Genomic DNA, 25,709 nt, shown 5'->3' with positions numbered 1-25,709 from the left:
GCGACCTAAATTCCGAATACGGACCAACGCATTGTGTATACCACTGCCAGCGTTTAGCTGTACACTTTCAATAAAGTTATAGGTACATTCTGCACTCATTGGGAACGGTTAGCACTAACAGGGCTTAAGAGGACACACTGTGGTCGCTGCATCAAAGAAAATTTGTCCACGAATTCAATTACCACCAAGATTTAACCTCTACACACACGAAGCAGGGAACAGTCAGTTACAGCTGTACTTATACTGAAACATGTCAGTGTTAACGCAGTTTCTGATCAAACGTGAAACATTCCTCTATGCTTTCACTAATTATTACCTCTTTACTGCTAGTTTGTCAGCAACGAATACCAGTATTTCAAGCCATGCACCTAAAAACGAACGTATTATGGGAGAAGAGGGGAGATGTTTCCGCGTTAGATCATAAACTGCGGGTCGCATAAATCCGAAGAAAAAGGGGCGGGTGATTCAACCAACTATATTGTTAATATTCATTTACACTAAATTTAAATTTAGACTACGGTATATATTAACTTCAAATTAGGAAAACAAAATGCCGTTTATAACCAAATATGAAACACAACGTAGAGGTGTATAACTTCTCTCAAATTTCCCAAGAAATGCAATAATCTTCAATTAAAACGTTCTATAGACGTTAACGTAAACATGACGCTTCTTGTGCTATATGAAAGTCTCGGTATTAGTTCAAACACCACGTACGTTACTATGTGGAGCAGTGAAGATATTGTTGTATTTAACAACAAAAGGTATCACAGTAACGTCAAGAAGATTACGAAGAACACCTTTTACAAGTATTATGAGAGACAAAGGGATCATGTCAGATTTAAGATGCGTACACACCGCTTTCATAGTTCAGACACATGACATTAATTTTCCTCAACATTGTTCATCTTAAGGCCTGGTTCCTCACACATACTTTACTTTAAATCTCTGCTTCCCTCAGATGCCAACAAGTTCTGGGTACTTTCATCGTGACGAAGAAATGAGAGATCATACCCAGATAGTCATGTCATTCTACTGCAATAAATCTCTACTTTGAATACAGTTGGCAAAAATATTTAAAAAATGAACGCGGAAGTAGGCCTATGTAAAGCTAGTCCATGAACATCACCAAGTAAAGAAACTGTTCAGCATGTTGCTTACAATTTCCTCTCTAATTACACTCTATATCTTCCATAGATATAGAGTCCTCCCTGGCTCAATGGCTAAATTGTTAGCATACTGACCTTTGGAGCAACGGGTCTCAGATTCGATTCCTGGCCGGGTCGGGGATTTTAACTTTCAATAGATGATTTCTCTCGCTCGGGACTGGGTGTTCATGCTGTCTTCAGCATTGAAACTCATCTTAGGTAGGGCTCCATTTTCACAAACGCGAAAGGTCGCCCGTAAGGCATCAAGTCCAAAGACCTGCACAAGACCTCTCCCGAGGTCACACGCCATGATTATTATTATTATTATTATTATTATTATTATTATTATTATTCGTCCGCCTCTGTTGTGTAGTGGTCAAAATGTTTAGCTCCCACCCCCGAACGCCCGGGTTCGATTCCCGGCTCTGCCACGAAATTTGAAAAGTGGTACGAGGTCTGGAACGGGGTCCACTCAGCCTCGGGAGATTAACTGAGTAGAGTGGGATTCGATTCCCACCTCAGCCATCCTGGAAGTGGTTTTCTGTGGCTTCCACTTCTCCTCCAGGCAAATGCCGGGTGGTAACTTACTTAAGGCCACGGCCGCTTCCTTTCCTCTTCCTTTCTATCGCTTATGATCTTCCCATCCCCCACAAGGCCCCTCTTCAGCATAGCAGGTGAGGCCACCTGGGCGAGGGACTGCTCCTCCTCCCCTGTTGTATCCCCGACCCAAAGTCTCACTCTCCAGGACACTGCCCTTGAGGCGGCAGAGGTGGGATCCCTCGCTGAGTCCGAGGGAAAAACCAATCCTGGAGGGTAAATAGACTAATAAAGAAAATATTATAATATTATTATTATTGTTGTTATTATACTTTCCATACGTAAACTACAGTTCCTGAATTCCTTTATTAAATCGGATGAATTCCCATGCCCTTATCGATGAAATATAAACCGTTCTCCACAACATACATTTCTACAAACTTAGTTCTGATTCACATTCAGAACGCAAAGGGGACAATAAGTTAAGTATAATTTATTTAAATATGAAGTCGTTGAAGTTTTCTAACTGACCTCTCTACTTAGTCATACCATCCTTCGTTTAACTAGAACCCCTCCGACGCCCGAATTGGATGCAGAGGTAGATGACCTCGCAATTCCCATCTAATTACTGCTATTTAACCATCAATCACCATTGCACATCCGTTCTTGTATTAAATAATCCTTCTTGAGTGACGCGCTTGGCACAAGATTCAAACGGGCACTGATAAACATGTGTGATTCATGTTTCTATCCAGGCGTTAAGAAGTGTTTATAGTAGGCACAAGTGGCTTCCGAAAATGTTACTGACAAGATTCGTGTTAATTTATCGTGCTATTTCTATCAATGTGCAGCAGTGATTATGGTTAGGAGAAGAAGAGGTTTTGCACGCAGAAGAAAACACACTTTATCACCGCACACGGAGAGGACGAGTTGGATCACTGCCTAGATAAACAGTGAAAAAGCCACCATGAAGTAGCATCTAATATAACTTGTCTCCAACCATATACTGTGGTTTACGAGCTAACAAAAAGTAAAACCACAAGCCGAGCAATAAATATATAACCAGCTCAACAATCTGTTCCCACTAAAAGAGAAATGGTTTTACGATGAATGTTTGAAAATTATGTGGAGTGATCACTTTCCTGCAACCAAACTTTCAAACTGGCCTTGTTACCGGCAAATGCGGAAACGAGCGACACTGAAATTATAGGCGCAAGTTGATTCTCAAACAACAGCATAAAAACTCTCTGAAGAGGACCAGCCTTGTTAGCAGAAGAATCATCTTGAATTCACGTTCCCAGAACTTCCAATCACTGCGATGCGAACATTCGCAATAATGGACAGATATTAATTATTATCTCCCTTTGTGGAGCATTGGTAGAGTGTCGCCTGAAGATCGCAGGTTCAAACCCGGCAGACGTAATGGGATTTTGAGGTGCAGAATCTGCACTGCATGTCGTACGTTGTCGGCGTGTAAAAGATCCGACAAAATTAGACAAACCTAGACCACAGATAGCTCATAAGAGTTTTGGTTTCTTTGCCCTCTGGTACAGTAAAACGATGATGATAGTGATGATGATTGTTTACACGGAGCTTTACATCTAGGTCAACAGAGCTCGATAGCTGCAGTCACTTAAGTGCGGCCAGTATCCAGTATTCGGAAGATAGTGGGTTCGAGCGCCACTGTCGGCAGCCCTGACGATGGTTTTCCGTGGTTTCCCATTTTCACACCAGAAAAATAGCTGCCTCTGTGGATCCGTATTAGAGTGTCGGCCTCCGGATCCCAAGATAGCGGGTTCAAACCCGGCAGAGGTAGTCGGATTTTTGAAGGGCGGAAAAAAGTCCATTCGACACTCCATGTCGTACGATGTCGGCATGTAAAAGATCTCTGGTGATACATTTGGTATTTACCCGACAAAATTAATTAAATCTCAGCCATAGACGCCCAAGAGAGATCCGGTTTACTCTAGGTCCGCTAGATCGCAGACAGAGTAAACCGGAACGTCGAAATTGACGAGCAGACAGCCAGATGGCGTCAATTCGAAATGTCTGCAAACGGTAGCTGAGGCCATACGATTATTATTATTATACCAGAAAAATGCTGGGGTTGTACCTTAGATAAAGCCACAGATGCTTCCTTCTCACTTCTAGTCCTTTCCTGTCCCATCGTCGCCATAAGACCTATCTCTGTCGGTGCGACGTAAAGCAACTTGCAAAAACACCTAGGTCATCGGCCCCAATTGAAAGGTCGAAACTGACAAGAAGGCAGCCTAAATGGCGTCAAATTAAAACGTCTACGCACAGTAGCTGGGATCATGCGTGTAATAGCCGAGTATTTCTCTGCTCGATTAAAACAAATGATGCGTTGTTTATTTAGAAACGTCATTCTAGTAAGCAGTAAACATTTCATTTACTGTGATATGATGTGGCGGGACGGGACTGTACCTGTGCACTTGTGGTGGGATAATACATTCTTTTTAAGTGAGAAATAGCAACAGCAATATTGTGTCCACTCCGCTTGGCGGCCCGTGTCAGATGAGAGTGCTCTACCATTAAAGTAGATTTCTCCTCATATATATTCAGGTAAAATTGTTTGTCTGTGTGCATACTCGCAGTAGCCGTTCTTTTACATGAGATTTGTTAATTTAGTACGTACGAATTACGAATCACGAATTTCTTATTGGCCGACACTGTGATATCTAATGTCAGTCTTCTATAAACAAATATAATGCTGAATACCGTTGTCACCACGTGAAAGCCTAAAGTGAAACTCTTACGTTTACTCAGTGTCGTCAGACGCAATTTCACAGCCTTCTTTCATAACGGTTTAATTCAGACATTTCTTTTAGGGTTTCTGTTAGGACCGTTAGAAATACATATCTCAAAAACGACTCCTCAATAGTTTCGATTCAATGCTGTGATACATACGTGTTTTTGGACGAACTTTTAATTCGGTTATGAATATCAAGACATCTAATATAAACAAGTATTCATGACTCAATACAAAAATTCCATATACACTACAGTAATTCTTTCCTACTATTCTTAGAAGCTACAGTAACTTTAATTTATTTGCGATGAATAAAATCATTTACATAACCATCAATAGACTAGTTGTTTAAGATGTCATTATCTAAGAAAGAGGCCTGTCTTTCAATGTTAGCTGCAAACACAGCTTCTGTAGGGTGATTAGCAATGCATGCATCCAGGAAGAATTCTGATAAAGAAAGATCTGTCTGTTAGGTCATCAGCCCAGAGGCTGGTTGATAAGATTCGATTTAAATCCACAAACCAAAGACGAATGCTTTAGTCATATCACAGTACCAATACGACGATATATTTCCCTGTCCTAGAGCAAATAAAAGAACAGATGGGAACTACTGTTCAACCATTAGAATAGCAATAGTTCAACAAACAAAACAGATGTAGTGGATGACGTTCGTTACCCAAACCGCTAATTATAATACACTTCATAAACAATAATAGTCGGGCTGAATGGCTCAGACGGTTGAAGCGCTGGCCTTCTGACCCCAACTTGGTAGGTTCGATTCTAGGTCAGTCCGGTGGTATCTGAAAGTGTTCAAATACGTTAGCCTGGTATCGATAGATTTACTGACACGTTAAAGAACTCCTGCGGGACTAAATTCTGGCACCTCGGCGTCTCCGAAAACCATAACATCAGTTAGTGGGACGTAAAGCCAATACCAATATTATTATTATTATTATTATTATTATTATTATTATTATTATTATTATTATTATTATAAACAATAATATTTGCTCTAAACTGAAATAGGCAACTAGGGAGAAAAATCTCCCACCAAAAGTGATTTTCTTCAAAGGGACACATTAGCGAAGTTTACTTCAGTTTCTAATGTTTATTTTCAATTTAAATTTCGAAATTACAACCGGATATATTTTTGCAATTCTGTCCCAATGTCAGACTAGCAGGAAATAGTGTGTTAATGCCTGTGACACTTATTGCCTAGCAAAAGTACCTATGCGAAACAAAATGCATGGAGTTTAGAACATTCAGTATGACACCCGTGAGATCAAAATGCAAATGCAACTTCCTGTACTAAATGTCCCGCCGGGCTGAGTGGCTCAGATGGTTGAGGCGCTGCCCTTCTGACCCCAACTTGGCAGGTTCGATCCTTGTCTCAGTCCGGTGGTATTTGAAGGTGCTTAAATACGTCAGCCTCGTGTCGGTAGATTTACTGGCACGTAAAAGAATTCCTGCGGGGCTAAATTCCGACACCTCGGCGTCTCCGAAAACCGTAAGAGTAGTTAGTGAGACGTAAAGCAAATATTATTATTATTATTATTATTATTATTATTATTATTATTATTATTATTATTATTATTACTAAATGTCCCAATAATTTACCAAAGCAATTATTTTAAACCAGAGCCTGGAAGATCGTCACATACTTGGAGGCCTTATGGCACATCAAAGATCTAATTTTCTCTCCTGTTTTAAGAACAAGCTTGCAGCTGAAGGAAGGATTCACTTCGGGCTATGAAATGTATTTTTACACCTTGAATTTAAAACGTGGATGTAAGGTTTACGTTTATTTCTGTTGGCGGAAACAGAAACTCCTCAAAAAAGTAAAATTAGATCTTGTACCTTTAATATATCTGCCATGTTAATGTAACAAAAGAGTTCATAATAAGCACAATATAATGTTTGTTATGTTCTATCACACTCTTGTCTCCTCTAACAATCTCATCATTGAGGGTAATGCCAGTACATTGTTGACACATCAACCGACGAAAAGATGAAGTAAGCATTCCACTAGCACATATTATAGCGAGAAAGAGAGAGGAACTCGTCAAGATATTGTGTAGCCGCCAAAACAACTGTTCTATTCATGTCATGGTCTTTTGTTTTAAAGCAAAGGCCCAGCTAGCTAACATTTCGTAAATAAACACGTCACCCTGAGCTGTCTGGTCGTCAGATCCCACTGCCAGCAGCTATTCGTTTGTTTCCATGACAGTGAGTTTCAAAGTCACACAGAATTAACTTAAAAATCACTCTGACATGTAATGTATATTATCTCTCTATATTAACAGTTAAAATTCACTTTTATTTACACACCTAAAAGGTTCTCCTCGGATCTTGACCATCTAAAAAGAATGTGGCTCCCAAGCGACAAGCACCAAAAACGCAAAGATTCATGGGTATGTTAGAGAGCAACAGCTACAGAAAAATACACAAATAATCAGCAATATTTAGTAGACGTACACTTTTGAAGTGTTGTGGTGTGTTGCCTGAGGGAGATGATACTATAAAGTAGTAAAAAGTGTTACTCTTACACAGCAATATTATGGAGCATTAATGTTGAAAGTGTATCAGATATTTGATCGACATTTACAAGGAAAAGACGGGAAAAGAGTTTTTAAATTTGAGGGCAAATCTATGGCCAAAAGACAAACTCAGATTTGAAAGCTACACAAAATGATTGAAGACTACATAAAGAAAACCCTATTGACTTACCGCAAAACTGCAATATTATAATTTACCTCTTATCACCTACTTTACGGATCTGACGAATTTAGACTCTGTCCTAGCAACCTAATCTTGTTTCAAGCTCTAAATCCATACCCAAAAGTGCCGATTCAGTTGAAGAGTTACCTTAAGGAACCCACTCACGTTTATACTGAGACTACCACAAATAATTCAGAATAAACTATCAAATAGCGTATGGCTTTTAGTGTCGGGAGTGTCCGAGGACAAAATAAAGCGATGACCTCAAAGATGTTTGATTCGTCGTGTATTTATAGTATATTGAAATTAGTATTTAGTTCAAAAGTCCTTAGTAGTCTACACAACAAATTCTATTAAAGATAGTTTCGGTACACCTCAAAGATGGTTGACTGAATTTCACGGTGCATAAATGTTTTGAAGGTTTACAGTAATTAAAATCTTATATTTTGTTTCCGATATGTTGTTTCATGTCGAAAGTAGCAAGAATGATTGCTGGTACAAACAGGTGGTAACAATGGCAGGAGGGTACTCGGAAGGAGGAGATCAAGGCTAATTTAGGAATGAACTCAATGGATGAAGCTGTACGCATAAACCGGCTTCGGTGGTGGGGTCATGTGAGGCGAATGGAGGAGGATAGGTTACCTAGGAGAATACTGGACTCTGCTATGGAGGGTAGGAGAAGTAGAGGTAGACCAAGACGACGATAGTTAGACTCAGTTTCTAACGATTTAAAGATAAGTATAGAACTAACTGAGGCCACAACACTAGTTGCGAATCGAGGATTGTGGCGACGTTTAGTAAATTCACAGAGGCTTGCAGACTGAACGCTGAAAGGCATAACAGTCTATAATGATAATGTATTATGTTGTTTCATGTCCGTAAGTTATGTATTCGTTACGATTTCTGTAATGTAGGCCTATATTCTAAGGGTTATTATGCGGATGTTCGAATTATTTTGAATTGTGCGGAATAATAGAGGAAATCGCCATTTTCGGTGCGATTCCAGCACTGTCGATTTAGTGGGGGTTCAGCGGCAGGAATGAATTCAGTCCAAACTCACACTATCCATCTGTTTATATAAAGACCTCCTTATTTACGAAAACAAATTATTCGCTGACCATTTTGAAAATAAAACAGGTTCAAATACACGGGAGAGAGTGTGTGGACGAGATAGAGTGCAGGCAGTAACGTTTCCCTATGTTTGCAGATTTTAATTTTTTAAATGTTAAATTGGATTTAAAGCAGCAGTAGAAAGTTTTATCCTTTCCTTGCAGTGGTAGAGGGAGGATGGTATCATATCAGGCTAAAAGGCTCCAGCGCAGCGCACTGGACCAAGGGGTGGGGAAGCGGGGGGATTAGCAAGACGTCTGGTAAATGACTCGTGGTACTAAAGCTTGGGATCAGAGAGAGAGCGAGCCAGAGGAAGGGAGTTAACCCATCCCATCTCACATTCGCATCAATCACAAGCTAGAAAACTAACTTCTTTCCTATGGTCTACAATAGTCTGTGCACAACAGCACAGTCCAGTTACCAAACATACTGATTTCTACGAAAACTTTCCGGAACTGCTATATGTAGTCTACAGAGGCGTATGGGGCATTAAGATCGGAAATTACTCATTAAAATAATATTAACAATATAGTCTAATAGTAATGGTATTTGCTTTACGTCCCACTAACTAATTTTTGAGTTTTTCGGAAAAGCCGGGTTCCGGAATTTAGTCCCATAGGAGTTCTTTCACGAGCCAGTAAATCTACCGACACGAGGCTGACGTATTTAGCACCTTCAAATACCACCGGACTGAGCCAGAATCGAACCTGCCAAGTTGGGTCAGAAGGCCAGCGCCTCAACGGTCTAATAATAATAATAATAATAATAATAATAATAATAATAATAATAATAATAATAATAATAATAATAATAATAATAATAATGGGCTCAGCTACAGAGATGCGCACCTTCGAAGGTGGTGCTATCTACGCGGCCTGCGGACCAATTTCAACATTCCGATTGTATTGCTATTGAGTAACGAAAGCGGAATTCTACTGGATGGATCCGAAAGCTGAATTATTTTAATGTTGTCGCGTGACACGTAGTGCACCACCCTTACATCTTTCAACATGCCAACAAGAATGCCAAGATATCTGATCTTAAATTAGCATTAAATTACTATTTCAGAAGGCTATTCGGATTCCAAGAATAATGGTCGAGAGGATTCGTCGCGCTGACCACGCTTCACCTCGTAATCTAGCTTTCGGGTTGAGCAGCGGTAGCTTTGTAAGCCAAGGGCTGTGGAGCCATGTGGGTTTTATTTTTTCAGGTAATATCATGTTTCCAACTAACGATTTTCAACATCAGAATCTTCAATCAATTAAAAATAAGACTTACGAAGGTATTCTCCTTCACTGATAGCCAGGCCTCAAACATGACACAAAATTGGTGTGTTATGGTACATTTCGAAAATAAAGAAAATAAGATGGCGAATTTTCTGCGTCGATTTCATTTTAATGAAGTTACAGAAAGATTGAGCAACCTCTAGTGTCAGTAACGCTGAGTTGCGATATGTCCCCACAGAGCGCCGCTGCTGACCGCAACAGAGCTGCTGGCCTTGCTGTCCAATTGCAAGCCTCCCACCCACCATCATTTAATTCCGGGTGACAGGTAGACAGCGCTCCCACCCTTCCTCACTCCACTTCGTTTCTCCGGGATTTCCTCCGGGAACCAATCTTATCCCCGGCGAGCAGCACGACCGAACGTGCGCAAAGCAATCTCCAAGAGAGAAAGACGCAAAGATGAAGATATACGTCTTCTTGCTACCGACACATTCCTCTAGCTACCTTCATATTGCCTTCGATATCAAGCAAGCACTAAGACATCCCCTAACGGTACAGTGTGTATATTTTGATGTACGACATGCAATTTAACACAAATATTTCCTCATCATCTCACTACATACGGCGGAAGAATATATAACATCCAGAATTATTTGATAATATAATTTAAGACTAAAAGTCAAACAAACCCAATGGCACTAAAGCCCTTGAAGGACCTTGGCCTAACAAGCGACCGCTGCTCAGCCCGAAGACCTGCAGATTACGAGGTGCCGTGTGGTCAGCACGACGAGTCCTCTCGGCCGTTATTCTTGGCTTACGAGACCGGAAAGACTAAAAGTTGTACATGAAAATTCTATCGCCGAAAGTGCACAACATAAAAATTTAAGAAGTTTAGAACATAAAAATCGAACGAGTGAACTAAAGATATTTTCAAAACAAAAGAGACATTTAAAGTGCTAGAATGATTACCAACAGAATAAAACCGATACCACGACCTAAAACTGGGAGCAAGGGTTACAGACTATAAAATCTGTATGATAGATGATTTACTTTAAAAGACATTGACACTGGTATTTGGAGTGAAAAGAATAAATCAGAGGACGCAAGAATACTGTTTCTTGTTCCTTCATACAGAGAAGTTCCAAATATACCCTTGTCCTCGTCCTAAAGATGTAATTCACACAATATTCTTATCCGAATGTTCATTCTAAGATCTACGTCCTCCATATACACAGTTCGTAATTACCATAAACAAATGACTTAAAACAATTTTTGCAGTCGGGGTTAACTTGAAGTACATTTAAGTTTGAATAGTGTAACGAACAATCCAAAACTTAACGGAGGCGATTGGTCCCAGGACAAGAACCCATTTCACTTCTTTATTCAGTCCTAATATTTTCAAATGTATGTCGATGAATTGGTTTTGAAAGTACCAAATAAAATTTCTCATAGACGACGTAGCTTACCGTACGTCGGAAAACTGATACCCGTAATATACGTAGTCATGCCATGTTTGCTCGTCAACAGAAACTCATGAATGTCTTTTGAAATTAAAAGAGAACACTAATGAAAAACAAACTTACGAGAAAATGTTTTCTTGTCGACAGATTCTGCGAAAATTTTTACCATTTCCATAAGGATATGATCTTCTTCTTACCTTTCTACCACTTTTCCCACATCTGTGGGGTCACGGGTGCGAATTGTGTCGCGAATGTGGATATGACCCTGTTTTACGACCAGATGCCCTTCCTGACACCAATCCTATATGGAGGGATGTAATCACTATTGCGTGTTTCTGAGGTGGTTGGTACTATAGTGGTTGTCTGAATATTAAAAAGAAAGTGTTGGGACAAACACGAAAACCCAGTCCCGAGGCAGAAGAATTAATCAGACGCGATTAAAATACCCGACCCAGTCAAGAATCAAACCCCCGACCCTCTGAACCGAAGGCCTCAACGATGACCATTCAGCTAAGGAATCGAAGTTCCATAAAGATCCGATATAGCAATAAAATTGAAAGTTGCCATGTTTCAAGAGAAACTCTTCTGTATGCTCTCTACGACCATCGCAATAAAATTAAAAGTTGCAATGTTTCAAAAGAAACTCTTCTGTATTCTCTCTACGACCAGCATCACAGAAGGTAGTCGGACAAGTTGTCAGGCTGAGTTCACTAAAGTAGCCTACATGAGGTAGTTCGTAACAATGTTCCAAGCTTCTTATATAAACATCACGTTTTCTAAGAATGTTGAATTTCCTGCTTCTCTTTTTTTTTCTGGAAGTAAATAATACGGTCGTTCTCATAAACAGGGCAGATCACCAGCGCAAAGCAGAAACTCTTCATTGTTCTAATCGAACATGGGATGTTTCTCTCACCTCCCTTAATACTTACCGAGTAAAGTTCATTTTACGTTTCCACCCCTTCTTCGAACTCATTCATTCATCTGTTCACCAAAAATTACTAGCATTCCTAAATATCAAAGCCACATTTACCAACCAACTTGCGCTGTCTAATCTATAAGCATGTGCCTTACTTGCAGCGGTAGGTCCATCAGAGCTCTCTCCAGGGAACCTCTTTTCTCTGGTCTACCTCCTTCCTCTCACCCTCCGTCCTCCCGAAAGCCTAGCTGTTTGCATGGGGGCTTCCAGATAAAGCGAGGATCGCTATTAAATGTCGTTTTCAGAGATGGAATGGCCTGTAGGGGGGTTGCTGAGAGAGACAGAGAATGTGTGTGTGTGCTTGTAATCCAGAGTAAGAGAGAGAGGTGATGGAGGGGTCAAGCCCAGGCGACGTAATTTCCTCTCTAGAGACCGCCGCTGCTGCTGTAGTAGAAGAGGAGGTGGAGGAATATAATTCGTATGCAAAACCCGCAGCAAGGAGAAAGAGTGAAACATACATAGATATACAAGGCTGAGTAGACCGCAGGCTCGTCGACACAACTAGGTTATAGACAAGCAACAACAGTAAAACACTAAGCTACCTAATTGCTTTACGTCGCACCGACACAGATAGATCTTATGGCGACGATGGGACATGAAAGGCCTAGGAATGGGAAGGAAGCGCCGTGGCCTTAATTAAGGTACGGCCCCAATGTTTGCCTGATGTGAAAATGGGAAACCACGGAAAACCATCTTCAGGGCTGCCGACAGTGGGGTTCGAACCCACTATCTCCCAGATACGAGCTCACAGCTGCGCGCCCCTAACCACACGGCTAACTCGCCCGGTAAAATACTAAGAGAAAGGTAAATACTGGAAAGTTTTAGTTTATGATCGTCTAGAAATTAGGGAGCGCCAGATCCTTTGTACTGAGTGTTGCATAAGCAAGTCATATCAAGACGAATGCAATACCAGTGCCATTTACGATATTGCTTCATATAAGAGAACAGGTTCATGTTCTCATGAATCTGAGAAGAGAACACCGGATTCGAACTAACTAGGACTGTCGTCCGTTTGGATTCGGAAATGTTCGAATTATCCAATTAAACCCAAGTAATACGGTATACATGGAACACTATAGTTGCAGCTGCAGTGTTCTATAGCTTAACTACAATTAGAGCTACAGTATATTAGAATTTAATCAAACCCGGGACCCCTGTGACCAAAGCCCAGCACGCTAGCCATGGAGCCTGACAATATTTTAAGTGCAACATTATGATTACATTCTTTCGTATCATTCCAAGTGGGATTTATTTCCTCTCTCACGCATTCTACACCGATTACCCGAAATTTTGGTTTGATGAGGTCCGGATTACCGATACTACTGTAATAATAATAATAATAATAATAATAATAATAATAATAATAATAATAATAATAATAATAATAATAATAATAATCCCTCCGCTGCGAATATGCATACGTCCTGAAATACTGCCATCTACAGTAGGTTGCCTGCTCACAAATCCAATAGTCCCGATGTCTAACAAAGAAAGCGGATTTCTATTGGGCGTTTCCTAAAAATGAATTTATTTGATTTCATCTGATGACACTGAGTGCACAATCAGACATCAGACATCAGGCACCTCGCCGTTTCCGAAAACCATCAAAGGTAGTTAGTGAAACGTATAATCAATAACACTGTTATTAATCAGTTATCATACACTTCGGGAAGGATGACTAAAAGCAAGCGGCAAAGAATCTTTGTAATGCTGTACACGTTTAGCCTCAGAAATTTGTACAGGTAGTATTTCGCCTGTTTTACTGTGAAGCTACTTTGTACAAACATGAAGAGGATTGTGTATTACACTCAGTGGTGTTCCTCAAAGGGCAGTAGGGTTAGCAAGGGACAAATCCTGTCTGTCTGGCAGCCCTTTAGCAGCAGAAACACGAATCTGTAAACAGTTTCGCGCGCCCCTCGCAGCCAAGAAGAGAGGAACGAGACTAGGCAGGAAATAGAAGCTATTTCAAGATGTAAGTTAGCCCATTGTGGGGACTCCAATGCTATGGATATTGCCACCTTAAATGTCCGTTTTGGGAGGGATAACATCCAGCCAGGGATGTGTGTCTGAGTTGCTCCCTCTTCCTTCCTCATACATTTTCCTGTTTATCTTTTACAAACCAGAGAGAGAGAATGGGAGAAAATAAATCTGGTAAATAAACTCTGGACAATAAACGTCATAATTACTACATTGATCAATACACTTCAATGTTTTCCTCCCCAAATCAAGTCCGCGCTTTTATCCAAAGTTAAAGAAAGTAAAAGAACTGCAAAATAGAGAATTTTGTGGGAAAACATATGTCAAGCTAATCTTCAGTTATTCATTGGAAAATTCACTCCTTTTTGCTTTATGAAGAATATTTTAGGACTATTTTCAGCCAGTAGAGTAGTCTTATATTCCTGGTTCATGGTTAGTCAAGAATAATATCTGGAAGGGTTCACGCTGGATTTCCGACTGTTTCCAATTTAAGAATGATTTTTATGTGTATATTATTTCTCTGTCACGAAGGCAGGTTTCTCACTATCTCCACCACAATAACACGCAGTTACCTACACATGGCAGATGCCCCCCCCCACCCTCGTCGGGGGGTCTGCCTTACAGGGGATGCACTCGGCTATAAATAGCCACACGAAATAAAAAAAATGGTAATAAAGCGACAGATTTTTATCACGGTGTCCATAAGATGTCAACTGAATACATTTCACCAAATTCATGAATTTCTTACAAATTTGAGGAATGCCTCTAGGGTCAGTGCCGGTACATTATAAAAGCTCTTGTTAGTATGTGTGATAGGTCTACCTTGAGGCTAAATTCAATAAAGGGAATGAGCCTTAAGTCGCCAGTACACAGAAGAGTTGGGGGATGGCCGTCGGTCGCTCAATCAATGGAAGTGCTGTGCTATGTGGGCGACGGGGGTGGCTGGGTGAAACTCTCCTCCTCCTCCACCTCCCGACATTTTTTTTTTTTTTGTAATCTTGCCGTATCGAACGAACAGTAGGCACGTCAAAACAAATCCGCAGAATCAATTTGTTTGAAATGTTTTCATTGTCTTCCTTTATCGACGTTGATTTACAGCCACCAGCCCAAACACACCAGGGAGGAGGAGAGATTTTAGGGGCAAAGAGGAGGGAAAGAGACAGAGAGAGCTCTTTTAAAGTCGAAGGTTCAAAGCGCGTGTTACACGGTCACTGCAAGATAAAACATCAGCAAGTAACAATTTCAAACTTTTCGAATTAACCGCTGGCGTGTTGTTTACGCGAGTCGGCTATGAGCTTTGATTCGAGAGATGGTGGGATCGAACCCCACCGTCAGCAGCCCTGAAGACAGAGTTTCACGGTTTCCTCATTTCCACACCAGATAAAAGCGACAGTTGTACCTTAATTATTGCCATAGCCACTTCCTTCCCAGTCCTAGCCTTTTCCTGTCCTATTGTTGCCAAGAGATCTGAGTTGGCGCGACATTAAACAATTGGGCATTGCTACCCAACCAGTTGACTTAGAGATACTGGAGTGTCACGAGGTTAGTTTGACGATCTAAGCCATATCGCTTGGCTTTCCTGACCAGGTCTGTTGTCTATCATATCAGACAGCTCCTCACTTGGACTTACGAGGCCCAGTGAGCCGCACTCCAGTCCTCAATCCAGAATCCTCAATCCACACCCAATTCAGAACTCCCGCAAACTGGTAGTTGAAGCTCATTCTCACCAGTCTCTCGAGAAACTAACACCTTCTGAAACAGCAAGTGTGCAATAAAACTAAACCAAAGTAATACAAACTCGTCAGAACTAGTTCAGTCTTGAAGTAAGATGTGCTGCAAGCTTCTCCTACTTATCTTTTGTTAGCTGACCGATATCGCAATTATGAAAACGAAAAAGGAAAAGACTCCCCCATGTCTTTAACTAACGCTGGAATGGTAAGTTAATATTAGGATGCCATCTCTGCATATTCGTCCGCTTGGGAATATACGAAGAGATAAAAACAAACGAGCATACCCGTGTCGCATCAATCAATCAATCAATCAATCAATCAATCAATCAAACAATCAATCAATCAATCAATCAATCAATCAATCAATCAATCATCTGCATTTAGGGCATCATCCAGGTGGCAGATTTCCTATCATTTGTCTACCTAGCCTTTTCTTAAATATTTTAAAAAAGAACATGCACATTTGTCCCTTGGCATTCCAAGACGACTGCTGCCCAACCAGTTGACTTGCAGATACTGGAGTGTCACGAGGTCAGTTTGACGATCTAAGCCATATCGCTTGGCTTTCCTGACCAGGTCTGTTGTCTATCATATCAGACAGCTCCTCATCTGTACTTACGAGACCGAGTGAATCCCATTCCAGTCCTCAATCCAGAAGTAAAATGGCTGGATGGTCGGGAATCGAACGCGAAGTCTCCTACACCACGAGGCTTGCTGATATGAAGTCGTCACAAAAACTAATGATCTGAAGGACACAGCATTCAAACTTCCAAATATGTAAAAAATACTGCTGATGAGGATGAGACTCATATCGCTCCAGTTTTATCAAATTTTATTTTCCTTTATGACTTTGGATTTCATGCTCTATTTTGTGCATTTTCACTACATATTTTTTCCTCAAAAGGCCCAAGCGCCCATTAAATTCCTAAACCCGCAAATGCGTACATCCTATAAATCGTAATATACAAGGTACAGCACAAGGCTATGATATAGTTCAATAAAGGAACTTAAAAGCCATCTTACTCAGAAGGTAATAATAATAATAATAATAATAATAATAATAATAATAATAATAATAATAATCATAATAATAATAATAACCGAGCTCGATAGCTGAAGTCGCTTAAATGCGGCCAAAATCCAGTAATCGTGAGATAGTGGATTCGAACCCCACTCTCGGCAGCCCTGAAGATGGTTTTCCGTGGTTTCCCATGCTGGGGCTGTACCTTAATTAAGGCCACGGCCACTTCCTTCCTATTCCTAGGCCTTTCCTAACCCATCGTCACCATAAGACCTATCTGTGTCGGTGCGACGTAAAGCAAACACCAAAATAATAATAATAATAATAATAATAATAATAATAATAATAATAATAATAATAATAATAATAATACTGCAATTTTGAAAACGAAAGAGTACGTTCAACCCGAGACGTTAATAGTGTGAGAAAGGACAAAGTGGACGAAATTCAAAACTCCTGTAAACTAGTAGTTGAATCTTGCCATTGATGCTTTCACGGCTCGTACTTATAGACATGATATATGCTTTCGGGCTGATACCGTGTGAAGAAAATAAGGTGAAATTCTGAAGTTCTGCGTCATCAGAAGAAAATTTCGACTGTCTTCTTCGAGTTCTGTGTTCGTTTTCCTCCACACCCTTTTGCCATGATCTTGAAAAACAGTGAATTTAATTTCATCCGTAAATATAACTCGATCCAATACTGCTAGAGAAGCATGTTTATAGACGGTAGCATATTGTAGTCTTTTCCTCCTATTTGCTGGGATAATCGAAGGTTTTCGCTTAGCATTTCTACAGTGATGCCCTTTCATATATAAAATCATTTGAATTGTGGAAGCACAGATATTAAGTTTTAAATCATTTTCTAATTCAGACCTCAGTTTTGCAGCACTGATTCTAGAATTTTTCGTAACCTTCCGGAGAAATTGTCTTTTAGTTCGATCGTCTAGTTTTCATGGACATCCACATCTACGTGCATTTTTGAAAGATGTTCTCTCACCATACCTGTCAACAATTCCCTGAATTGTAGATCTTGGTCTCTTAACAAGTTTAGATATTTTCGAGAGCGATTTACAGGAATTATGAGCCCGGATTATAATACTTCTCTCTTCTTGTGTTGTTTCTTTCATTTTGCGGCCCATCTTACTGACTGAATGTATCACTTGTTGTTTAGAGCGACTGAAGCACAGCTGACTTCGTACAAGACGTGACCTCTACTGCTCACCTGCGTTGCAAGGGATGTCATCAAGGACTTTTCCCCATTATTTTATACTGTAATACAGGTTTATTATTATTATTATTACTATTAAATATCCTATGTATCAACGTTACGGCTTAAGCCTAAGGCTACTTTTATTGCTGCACAGCTACGACAACAATTAATGTTATTTGTTTTACGTCACACTAACTATTCTTTTAAGGTTTTCGGAGACGCCGAGGTGCCGGAATTTAGTCCCGCAGGAGTTATTTTACGTGTCAGTAAATCTACCGACACGAGGCTGACGTATCTGAGCACCTTCAAATACCACCGGACTGAGCCAGGTTCGAACCTGCCAAGTTGGGGTCAGAAGGTCAGCGCCTTAACCGTCTGAGCCACTCAGCCCGGCAACGACAACAATTACCAGCCAACGTACTCCAAGTCAGCAATTACAACCCCTGCATAAGTACGGTTGCCATCGCGTGTTAAAAGTAAGACATGTAATACACTGTAAATCATATACACCTACTTTATATTGTCTAATTATTCAGCGTTTTTAAGCTACACAGGTTCCTCTCCGCACATACTGTTTTATTATCTAATACTTAAAAATACTGAGTTATTTTACGGCCAGCATCATTAAATAGTTATTATATTCAAGAATGGAACTAACGATGAATAAATAAAATGTTCCCCATACATAACGAGCGGATACCAGGAATTTGGCAATAATTGATTCTCAATGTCACGGAACATCAGCATTATCAGCATCCGTAATTCCTCTGGCAAATCTGTGTAGCGCCTAACATGTATGCAACTCAACGTATCGCTGCTGCTAAATGGGTTGCTAACAGCAGGATGAATAGCAGGTGGTAATCAAATCCAAGGTTAAATGTATACATTATCGTAAATATAAGAGGCTAAGAAGAAAAATAGTGATTACTGTCTATCATTTCAATATACTCAATAAGTTATAAACTAAAATCCTTCCACTCTTAGGAGTAATGAATAAGAAAAATGCGACTGATCTGAGTACCTAATCATCCACCCATCTTTTAACATACTACAGCGGAAAGAAAATTTTGTAGACATCCACCATGCATCTGTAACATGCTAATTTAGCTCCGTTTTCTTTACCAAGTATATACGAGGGAATACCGGCCAACGATCTTCGACAGGAAATAACGTGTAACTGATAGTTTCTAGATCCAAGGTACAGTACATAACGAAATGATGGTCAGTCACTTACTCTAAACGTACGACTTACGAGGAAAGGAAATAAGGTGAACTTCACAGGAAATTGAGAACGAGTAAGCAGCACGCAGTTCAAATAAAATCACAAGGCTAGCTGACAAAATTATACAACGTCTGTCTCCTTGATCCGCGGACAGCGACCGTACTCAAGTATACTATTTGCAATGGGTCGTGCATTTTGAACATTATAAAGAAACACAATGTCTTCAACTCGCAAAGATCACGTTGCTAGAAACCATAATTTTATACAAATTCTAGCATGTCATATTACTACTGCGAAGAATAGCAAACAATTTAGATTTATATGACAACATTTCTTCGAATAAAATAGTTTAAGTGTTAAAAGTAATGGCGATTCATAGCACGTGTAACACACTAAATTAGCACCAACAACGAAAAAGCCGAAATTTCGGAAATTCTCTTGATAAACGAATGGCTTGCTCAAATTGAAATTAAAGAATGGTACTCATCGAAGTAGACGGGAATCTCCATGAATTTCTGTGATCTCCTTCCTCCCTGCAGTAATATGATTTCAATAATCTAACGGACTGCGTATGTGTGCTAAGTGCAGTCTATCAAAGTTGCACAGCCAAATTAACAGGCCACTTCTTGTATGGAGGGACAATTAGTCCACATGATTAACACAATGAACTGATTACCACTCACTCATATATAATTCAATGACTGAATTAACTGGACTTGATGATCACCAGATGCTTCTGTGTGTGCGGTCGACTCTAATGTCAAATTGTCATTAGAGTCGCTCTACCATGCGCTCCCCAATTGTCCATGCATTAATAAAAAAACAGCAAGCTTCTTCAACGAGATTGAGAATTGCATTTCCTCCAGACCGACTCTTCCAGTACCATAGAACTAAAGCAGAAATTTTGGTTATAGTTGTAAGTCTTATTAGCTGCTAAAGATCTGCAATATGTCTTATTGTAGTCACCGTCAACTGGTTTCATCTGTGACCATGTTAACACACAGTGCTAAAAGTAGGTTTCCCTAGATCACGTGATCGATGGTATAGTTAGGCTGAAGTGGATATTTCTCACTTGTGCAGATCAAAACTCCTAGATACCGTTATCATTTCCCGATATTTAACTTCATTATTCGTTGAAATATTCGATACTAGCTCATACTTTCCAGATACACTCTCCAGGGTATATACTAGGAAAAAGTTGTATTTCCAGGCACACGTCCTGCTTTTTTCTGCGATGATTCCCAGAATTCAGTATCCTTCTTCTTCTACCATTTTTCCCACACCTGTAGGGTCGCAGATGCGAACTGTGTCACACGTGTGAATTTGGCCCTATTTTACGGATGGATGCCCTTCCTGACACCAAGCTTATATGGAAGGATGTAATCACTATTGAGTGGTTCTGTGGTGGTTGGTAGCGCAGTGTGTTGTCTGAATATGAAGAGGAAATTGTTGGAAAAAACACAAACACCCAGTCCCAAGCCAGAAAAGTTAATCAAACACGATTAAAATCCCCGACCCAGCCGGGAATCGACCCTCTGAACCGAACGCCACAATGCTGACCTTCAGCCAATGAGTCGGACTTCCAGAATTCAGTATTATAATGCTTGAATCCAAGCACCGAACTCGATAACTGCAGCCGCTTAAGTGCGACCAGTGTCCTGTATTCGGGAGGTAGTGGGTTCGAACCCCACTGTGGACAGCCCTGAACATAGTTTTCCATTTTCACACAGGCAAAAGCTGGAGCTATACTAATAAGGCAACGGCCGCTTCCTTCCTTCCCAATTCTAGCCCTTTCCTGTCCCGTCGTCGCCATAAGACCTGTCTGTGTTGGTGTGGCATAAAGCAACTTGCAAAAAATAAAAAAAAATGCAAGCACCTTAGCTGCATTGTTATGTCCTACTATTATCGCTAACAATCCATTTATCTAACTTAAGGTACCCGGACAACATCTTCGTACGCAGTGGAACTTAGTTGATGATATAGGCTAACCCGTCAATAGTGACTCTTTCGGGTGAAATGAAAAAAAAAAAAAGTAAATATCTTAACTTACCGTTAAATGCTGGAATAGCCACGCCCTCAGGATATTGGTGGCGACCTTTGGAAAGATACCGCGTTTCTTCTGGTTCTTCTTGCCGTTCGTATCGTCGTCCTCCTCGCCTGTCCCTTCGCCGCTGCCGATGCTGGCGTTGCTTGCATCCCCTGCGCAGAAAATACGTTACGTCCATTCAGCGTCCCTCCCATACACAATAATAAACTAGCCTAGCAATGTACAGAATTCTAGGATTACAGGTCTGCCAATTAATTCTCGAAACGGCGTCTACTTTCACAGTCTTGAATCACTTATAGCTAATTCCCAACCAATTTACCAACGATACTAAAGTACGTTGTCATGTAAAGTCTGAAATGTCAAGAAATGGATACTCTCTCGGGTCTAGGGAAATGCGAAAACCTGCGTATGGGGATATAAGTCACTCCTGATCGCCACATATCCTTGCGTGTTCCAACTGCATACTCTGTCAGGAGGTGCTCTCTCTACTCTTTGGATTCCGAGGCACCACTACTACGTTTGACAAGCAATTCGCCCAGAAAGTGGCTGTGTATTTTGGGTCACGTAGCTATCAACTTGCATTCGGGAGATAGTGGGTTCGAACCCCATTGTCGCAAGCACTAAAGATTTTTTTTGCTTGATTTCCCATTTTCACATCAGCCAAATGCTGGGGCTGTACCTTAATTAAGGCCATGGCCGCTTCCTTCCCACTCCCAGTCCTTTCTTATCCCATCGTCGCCGTAAGACCTATCTGCGGCGGTGGGACGTAATTTTTTTTTTTAAGAGAAACAATTCTCCGTGAATTCGTCAATTACGTGCTTTTGTGTGAGAGATCGAGGTTATATTAACACATTTTTTCAGTAGAATATCCCTTACTAGCAACTTGCATAAATATAAATTTTCTCTATTACTTGATGCCATTCCCAACGTAGAATTCCTGAATGTTTAAGTACCTTAATAACATCTGAAATGTCAGAAAATATACACGAGCTAATACGTATTTCACCTTTCTGGCCAGTTGTTTTTAGAGTCCGATAGCCTTAATTACTCACTTCCATTTTACTCAAGGTAAGAACAAGGATACCGGTATGTCGTATACGATCACCAATATACTGCGGTATATACTGTATATAGAAAGTGCCAGTCATTTTTTCAATATTACGTAAACCATCACATCCCCCATTCAAAATTCTGCTTCACGTTGCGCCAATAAGGATATAATCTTCAGTTTCTAATCAGTTCCCTTACCCCCTTGAAACCTATGTAAAATATGATAGAGGTGTAATTATTTTCTTGCCTCGTCAAGCATGAAATATGTGAAGATGTTTGGCAGTTGGACCGTTTATCATCATTATCATCACCTTCACTAAGTAGCTATTCAGTAATTCTAACGTAGACAACGGCAGTCTCTAAGTGATATGTTGTACAGATAATGATGTCCACACCACATTACTTTGAAAAACGAGAAAAAAATCATTGCAGATCCCTGAAAATCTAAAAATTAATGTATCTATCCCGATGATCTTCAGTGAGAGTATTACTGGTTGAGCCTTTCATTGGAATACTGCCTGGAGAAGTGTCACATATCCCAAAACCAAACCAAAATACAACATATTTTAATACATGCACTATTACAAAAACTCTAATAACACTGATTATGATAAGTACACGACACTGATGAACAAGGATGTCACTAGACATCTGTTCTTACTAAAATCGAACAAATATCGATGTTGACACTCGTCAGCTAAAGAGCTTCCTGACAACAGTCAGAGTACTCCAAAAGTTTCCTCTGAGACACATTTCTTATTTCTAGTAGAGGGAAAAAGCGTAATGATATCTAAAACTTCAAGGCTACTGTTTCTTCTTTTATACAATTTACTTTACAACCTACCGACACAGATAGGTCTTTTGGCGACTATAGGGTGGGAAAGGGCTAAGAATAGGAAGAAAGCAACTGTGGCCTTACGTAATGTACAGCCCTACCATTTGCCTGGTGTGAAAATGGGAAACCACGGAAAATAACAACAATAATAATAATAATAATAATAATAATAATAATAATAATAATAATAACAAAAATACTCTGTCTTGCCTTTTCTCAGTGACGAGGAGTTGGCACTACACGTGCGTTAATCCCAGTTTTATGACCGAATGCTCTTACTGACAATCATTCCTATGTGGACTATTAAGTTTCTCTGCGGTGGTCGGTAAAGTGGAAATGGATTGCGTATATAAAAATATGTGTATTTCGATACACACAAGAGTCCAGTCCCCGAGCCAAAGGAATAAACCATACGCAGCTAAAAATCGGTCGGGAATCAAACCCTGTATCCTCTGAATCGAAGACTAGTGTTTGAATGAGAGTTGCTAAAACTGTAAGTGAAACATCAAAGGACTCCAGATCCCGTAAAATCCAAAAATAAAAGTGTAACCCTCAAAGAAGTTATCGTAATAGTAAATGCGTGATGGGCTAGTAAAAAAAAATATAGCATCTTCACATAACTAACGTTGAACATATTGTTGAAGAAAAATAACTTAGCTATGTCTGCCACTAGGAAAGAGAGGGGGAGATATTGCATAATGCATCCGCAGCTTCAATCGTGTGAGTCAACCGATCTTACAACAAGAATATCAACGACTACTGCACCCACGGGTCTAGGCTTCGACGTTAAGTCATGAATCTCTAATGCAATTATGCATTCATCTTTCTTTCAGCGGGTGCAGAATAAAATGTACACATTGGTGTATGCGCTGTGGATACAATATTTTTAAATCTAGCATCATAAATTCAAACGTCACAGGGTCCACGTGCTTTTAGCCAATACTGAAGAAATTTTAGTAAATTACAAATTATTATCGATAATGAAAATGAAAATCTACAGTCATTCGACCGGTTCAGTAATGGAATAAATGAAGCCCCCATCTGGCGGCGAGGATAGGAAATGTGCCGGCTGCCGAAGCCTGTCGCACTCCTCTGGGGCGATGATAAATGACAAATGAAATGTTAATGGAGAGTGTTGCTGGAATGAAAGATGACAGGGAAAACCGGAGTACCCGGAGAAAAACCTCCGCTTTCTTCAGCACAGTTCTCACATGGAGTGACCGGGATTTGAACATTATCGATAATAAATCAACAAAATATCCCGAGAGACACCGTGAGAAATAGTGTGTGCCTTTGAACTGATTACATCAGGAATAGTACCTATGATCTGTACACATCATGTAAGGGACGTGGTAAAAAACGAAAATTAGTGCATTTCAATTCAGACTCACTTCTCAGTCACTTGTTTAGGCGAAAAAGCGCTACACCATTGCAGTTCACCTGAGAGTCACAATAGAAGGAATGCTTTATCATCACTACCCACAATCCACCTAATTATGAGAAAAATGTATTTTGGCACAAATTCTCACGAAATAATCATATCAAAATACTCTACGATCATATAAAGTGATACTTTACATTCTGGAGAAACTTATATTCATGAGACTACAGACGTTATGAAGATTAGAAAATACTGTTCAACTTGTCAAGGGGCTGCCTGGCCGAGGCGGTAAAGGCGTGCTCGTCAGGAAATCGTAAAATTTAAGAGACGAGATTTCCACTTCCGGATGTGCATGTGGCCCTGAGGTTCACTCTGCCTACACCAAAAATGAGTACCAGGTTAATTCCTGGGCACAAAGGCGGCCGGGGGTAGAGCTAACCACTCTACCCCATCACGTGCCGCGGTTAACAATGTTGGAAGCCTTTACCTTCCACTCCTCCAAGGGCCTTCATGGCCTGTAGGGAGGTGTCTTTGTTTGTTCAACTTGTCATCCATATTTATATGGCAACTTGTTACATCAAGCATCTTCGAAAAGCGTACTGAGGGACAGAATTAGGAAATACTAGAACGATATCTTCATATACGAATTAAAGGATCACTCATAATCTCATACCCTCATACGAAAAGGCAGACATCAGACTGATTACGGCGTAAAGAAAAATAATTATCCCAAAAGTCTTGCTTCTAACCAGTTCACACCAGTTAAAATTGCGTAATGGGTTAACAAAATATCTTCAATAATTTAACTGTTCAATCTCCTTGATAGTGCAAATAATCAGGGCCCATTGAGAACATCAACCTAGCCTGCATGTTATGTATATTTCACAACCTTGAACCGCGGAAATGTAATAGTCCTAAGCAGAGCAAATACATAGGAAGATCCCAGTCGATAATTATAATTACTGACTCTTGAGAAAATATATATCGTCACCTGTAGCAGTAACCTAAGAAGTCGGATAAAGTGAAGGATGACAACATAATTGAAAAGAAGGAAAGAGAATATATTCTTAGTCACCTGCAGAAGGTTTGTTGGCTAGTCGAGTTTATTACTCCTTCCCTAAACTGCTGAATACTGCGGGACGAGTGAGTAAATGTGGAAGTCCGTATTCATTAGATGTTGGTACATCAGAAAGACACTTTTCAAGAAATAAACCCACCATTCAATCACGGAGAAGATTATTATTATTATTATTATTATTATTATTATTATTATTATTATTATTATTATTATTATT

General features: G+C 40.1%; 1 protein-coding gene across 1 annotated transcript in view; it reads right to left on the bottom strand.

Annotated features, from left to right (window-relative positions):
• LOC137500848 (homeobox protein homothorax-like) overlaps positions 1–25,709 on the bottom strand; it is a 480,185-nt gene that overhangs the window by 285,832 nt on the left and 168,644 nt on the right. The window contains exon 4 of the mRNA XM_068227557.1: positions 21,152–21,300. Within this exon, the coding sequence (XP_068083658.1) occupies positions 21,152–21,300 (149 nt within the window). The remainder of the gene's footprint in view (positions 1–21,151; positions 21,301–25,709) is intronic.

The sequence above is a fragment of the Anabrus simplex genome, chromosome 1 (assembly GCF_040414725.1).
Source record: "Anabrus simplex isolate iqAnaSimp1 chromosome 1, ASM4041472v1, whole genome shotgun sequence".
Taxonomy (NCBI): Eukaryota; Metazoa; Arthropoda; class Insecta; order Orthoptera; family Tettigoniidae; genus Anabrus; species Anabrus simplex.
Note: the sequence above shows the minus strand (reverse complement) of the source record. Positions and strands in the feature narration are given on the sequence as shown.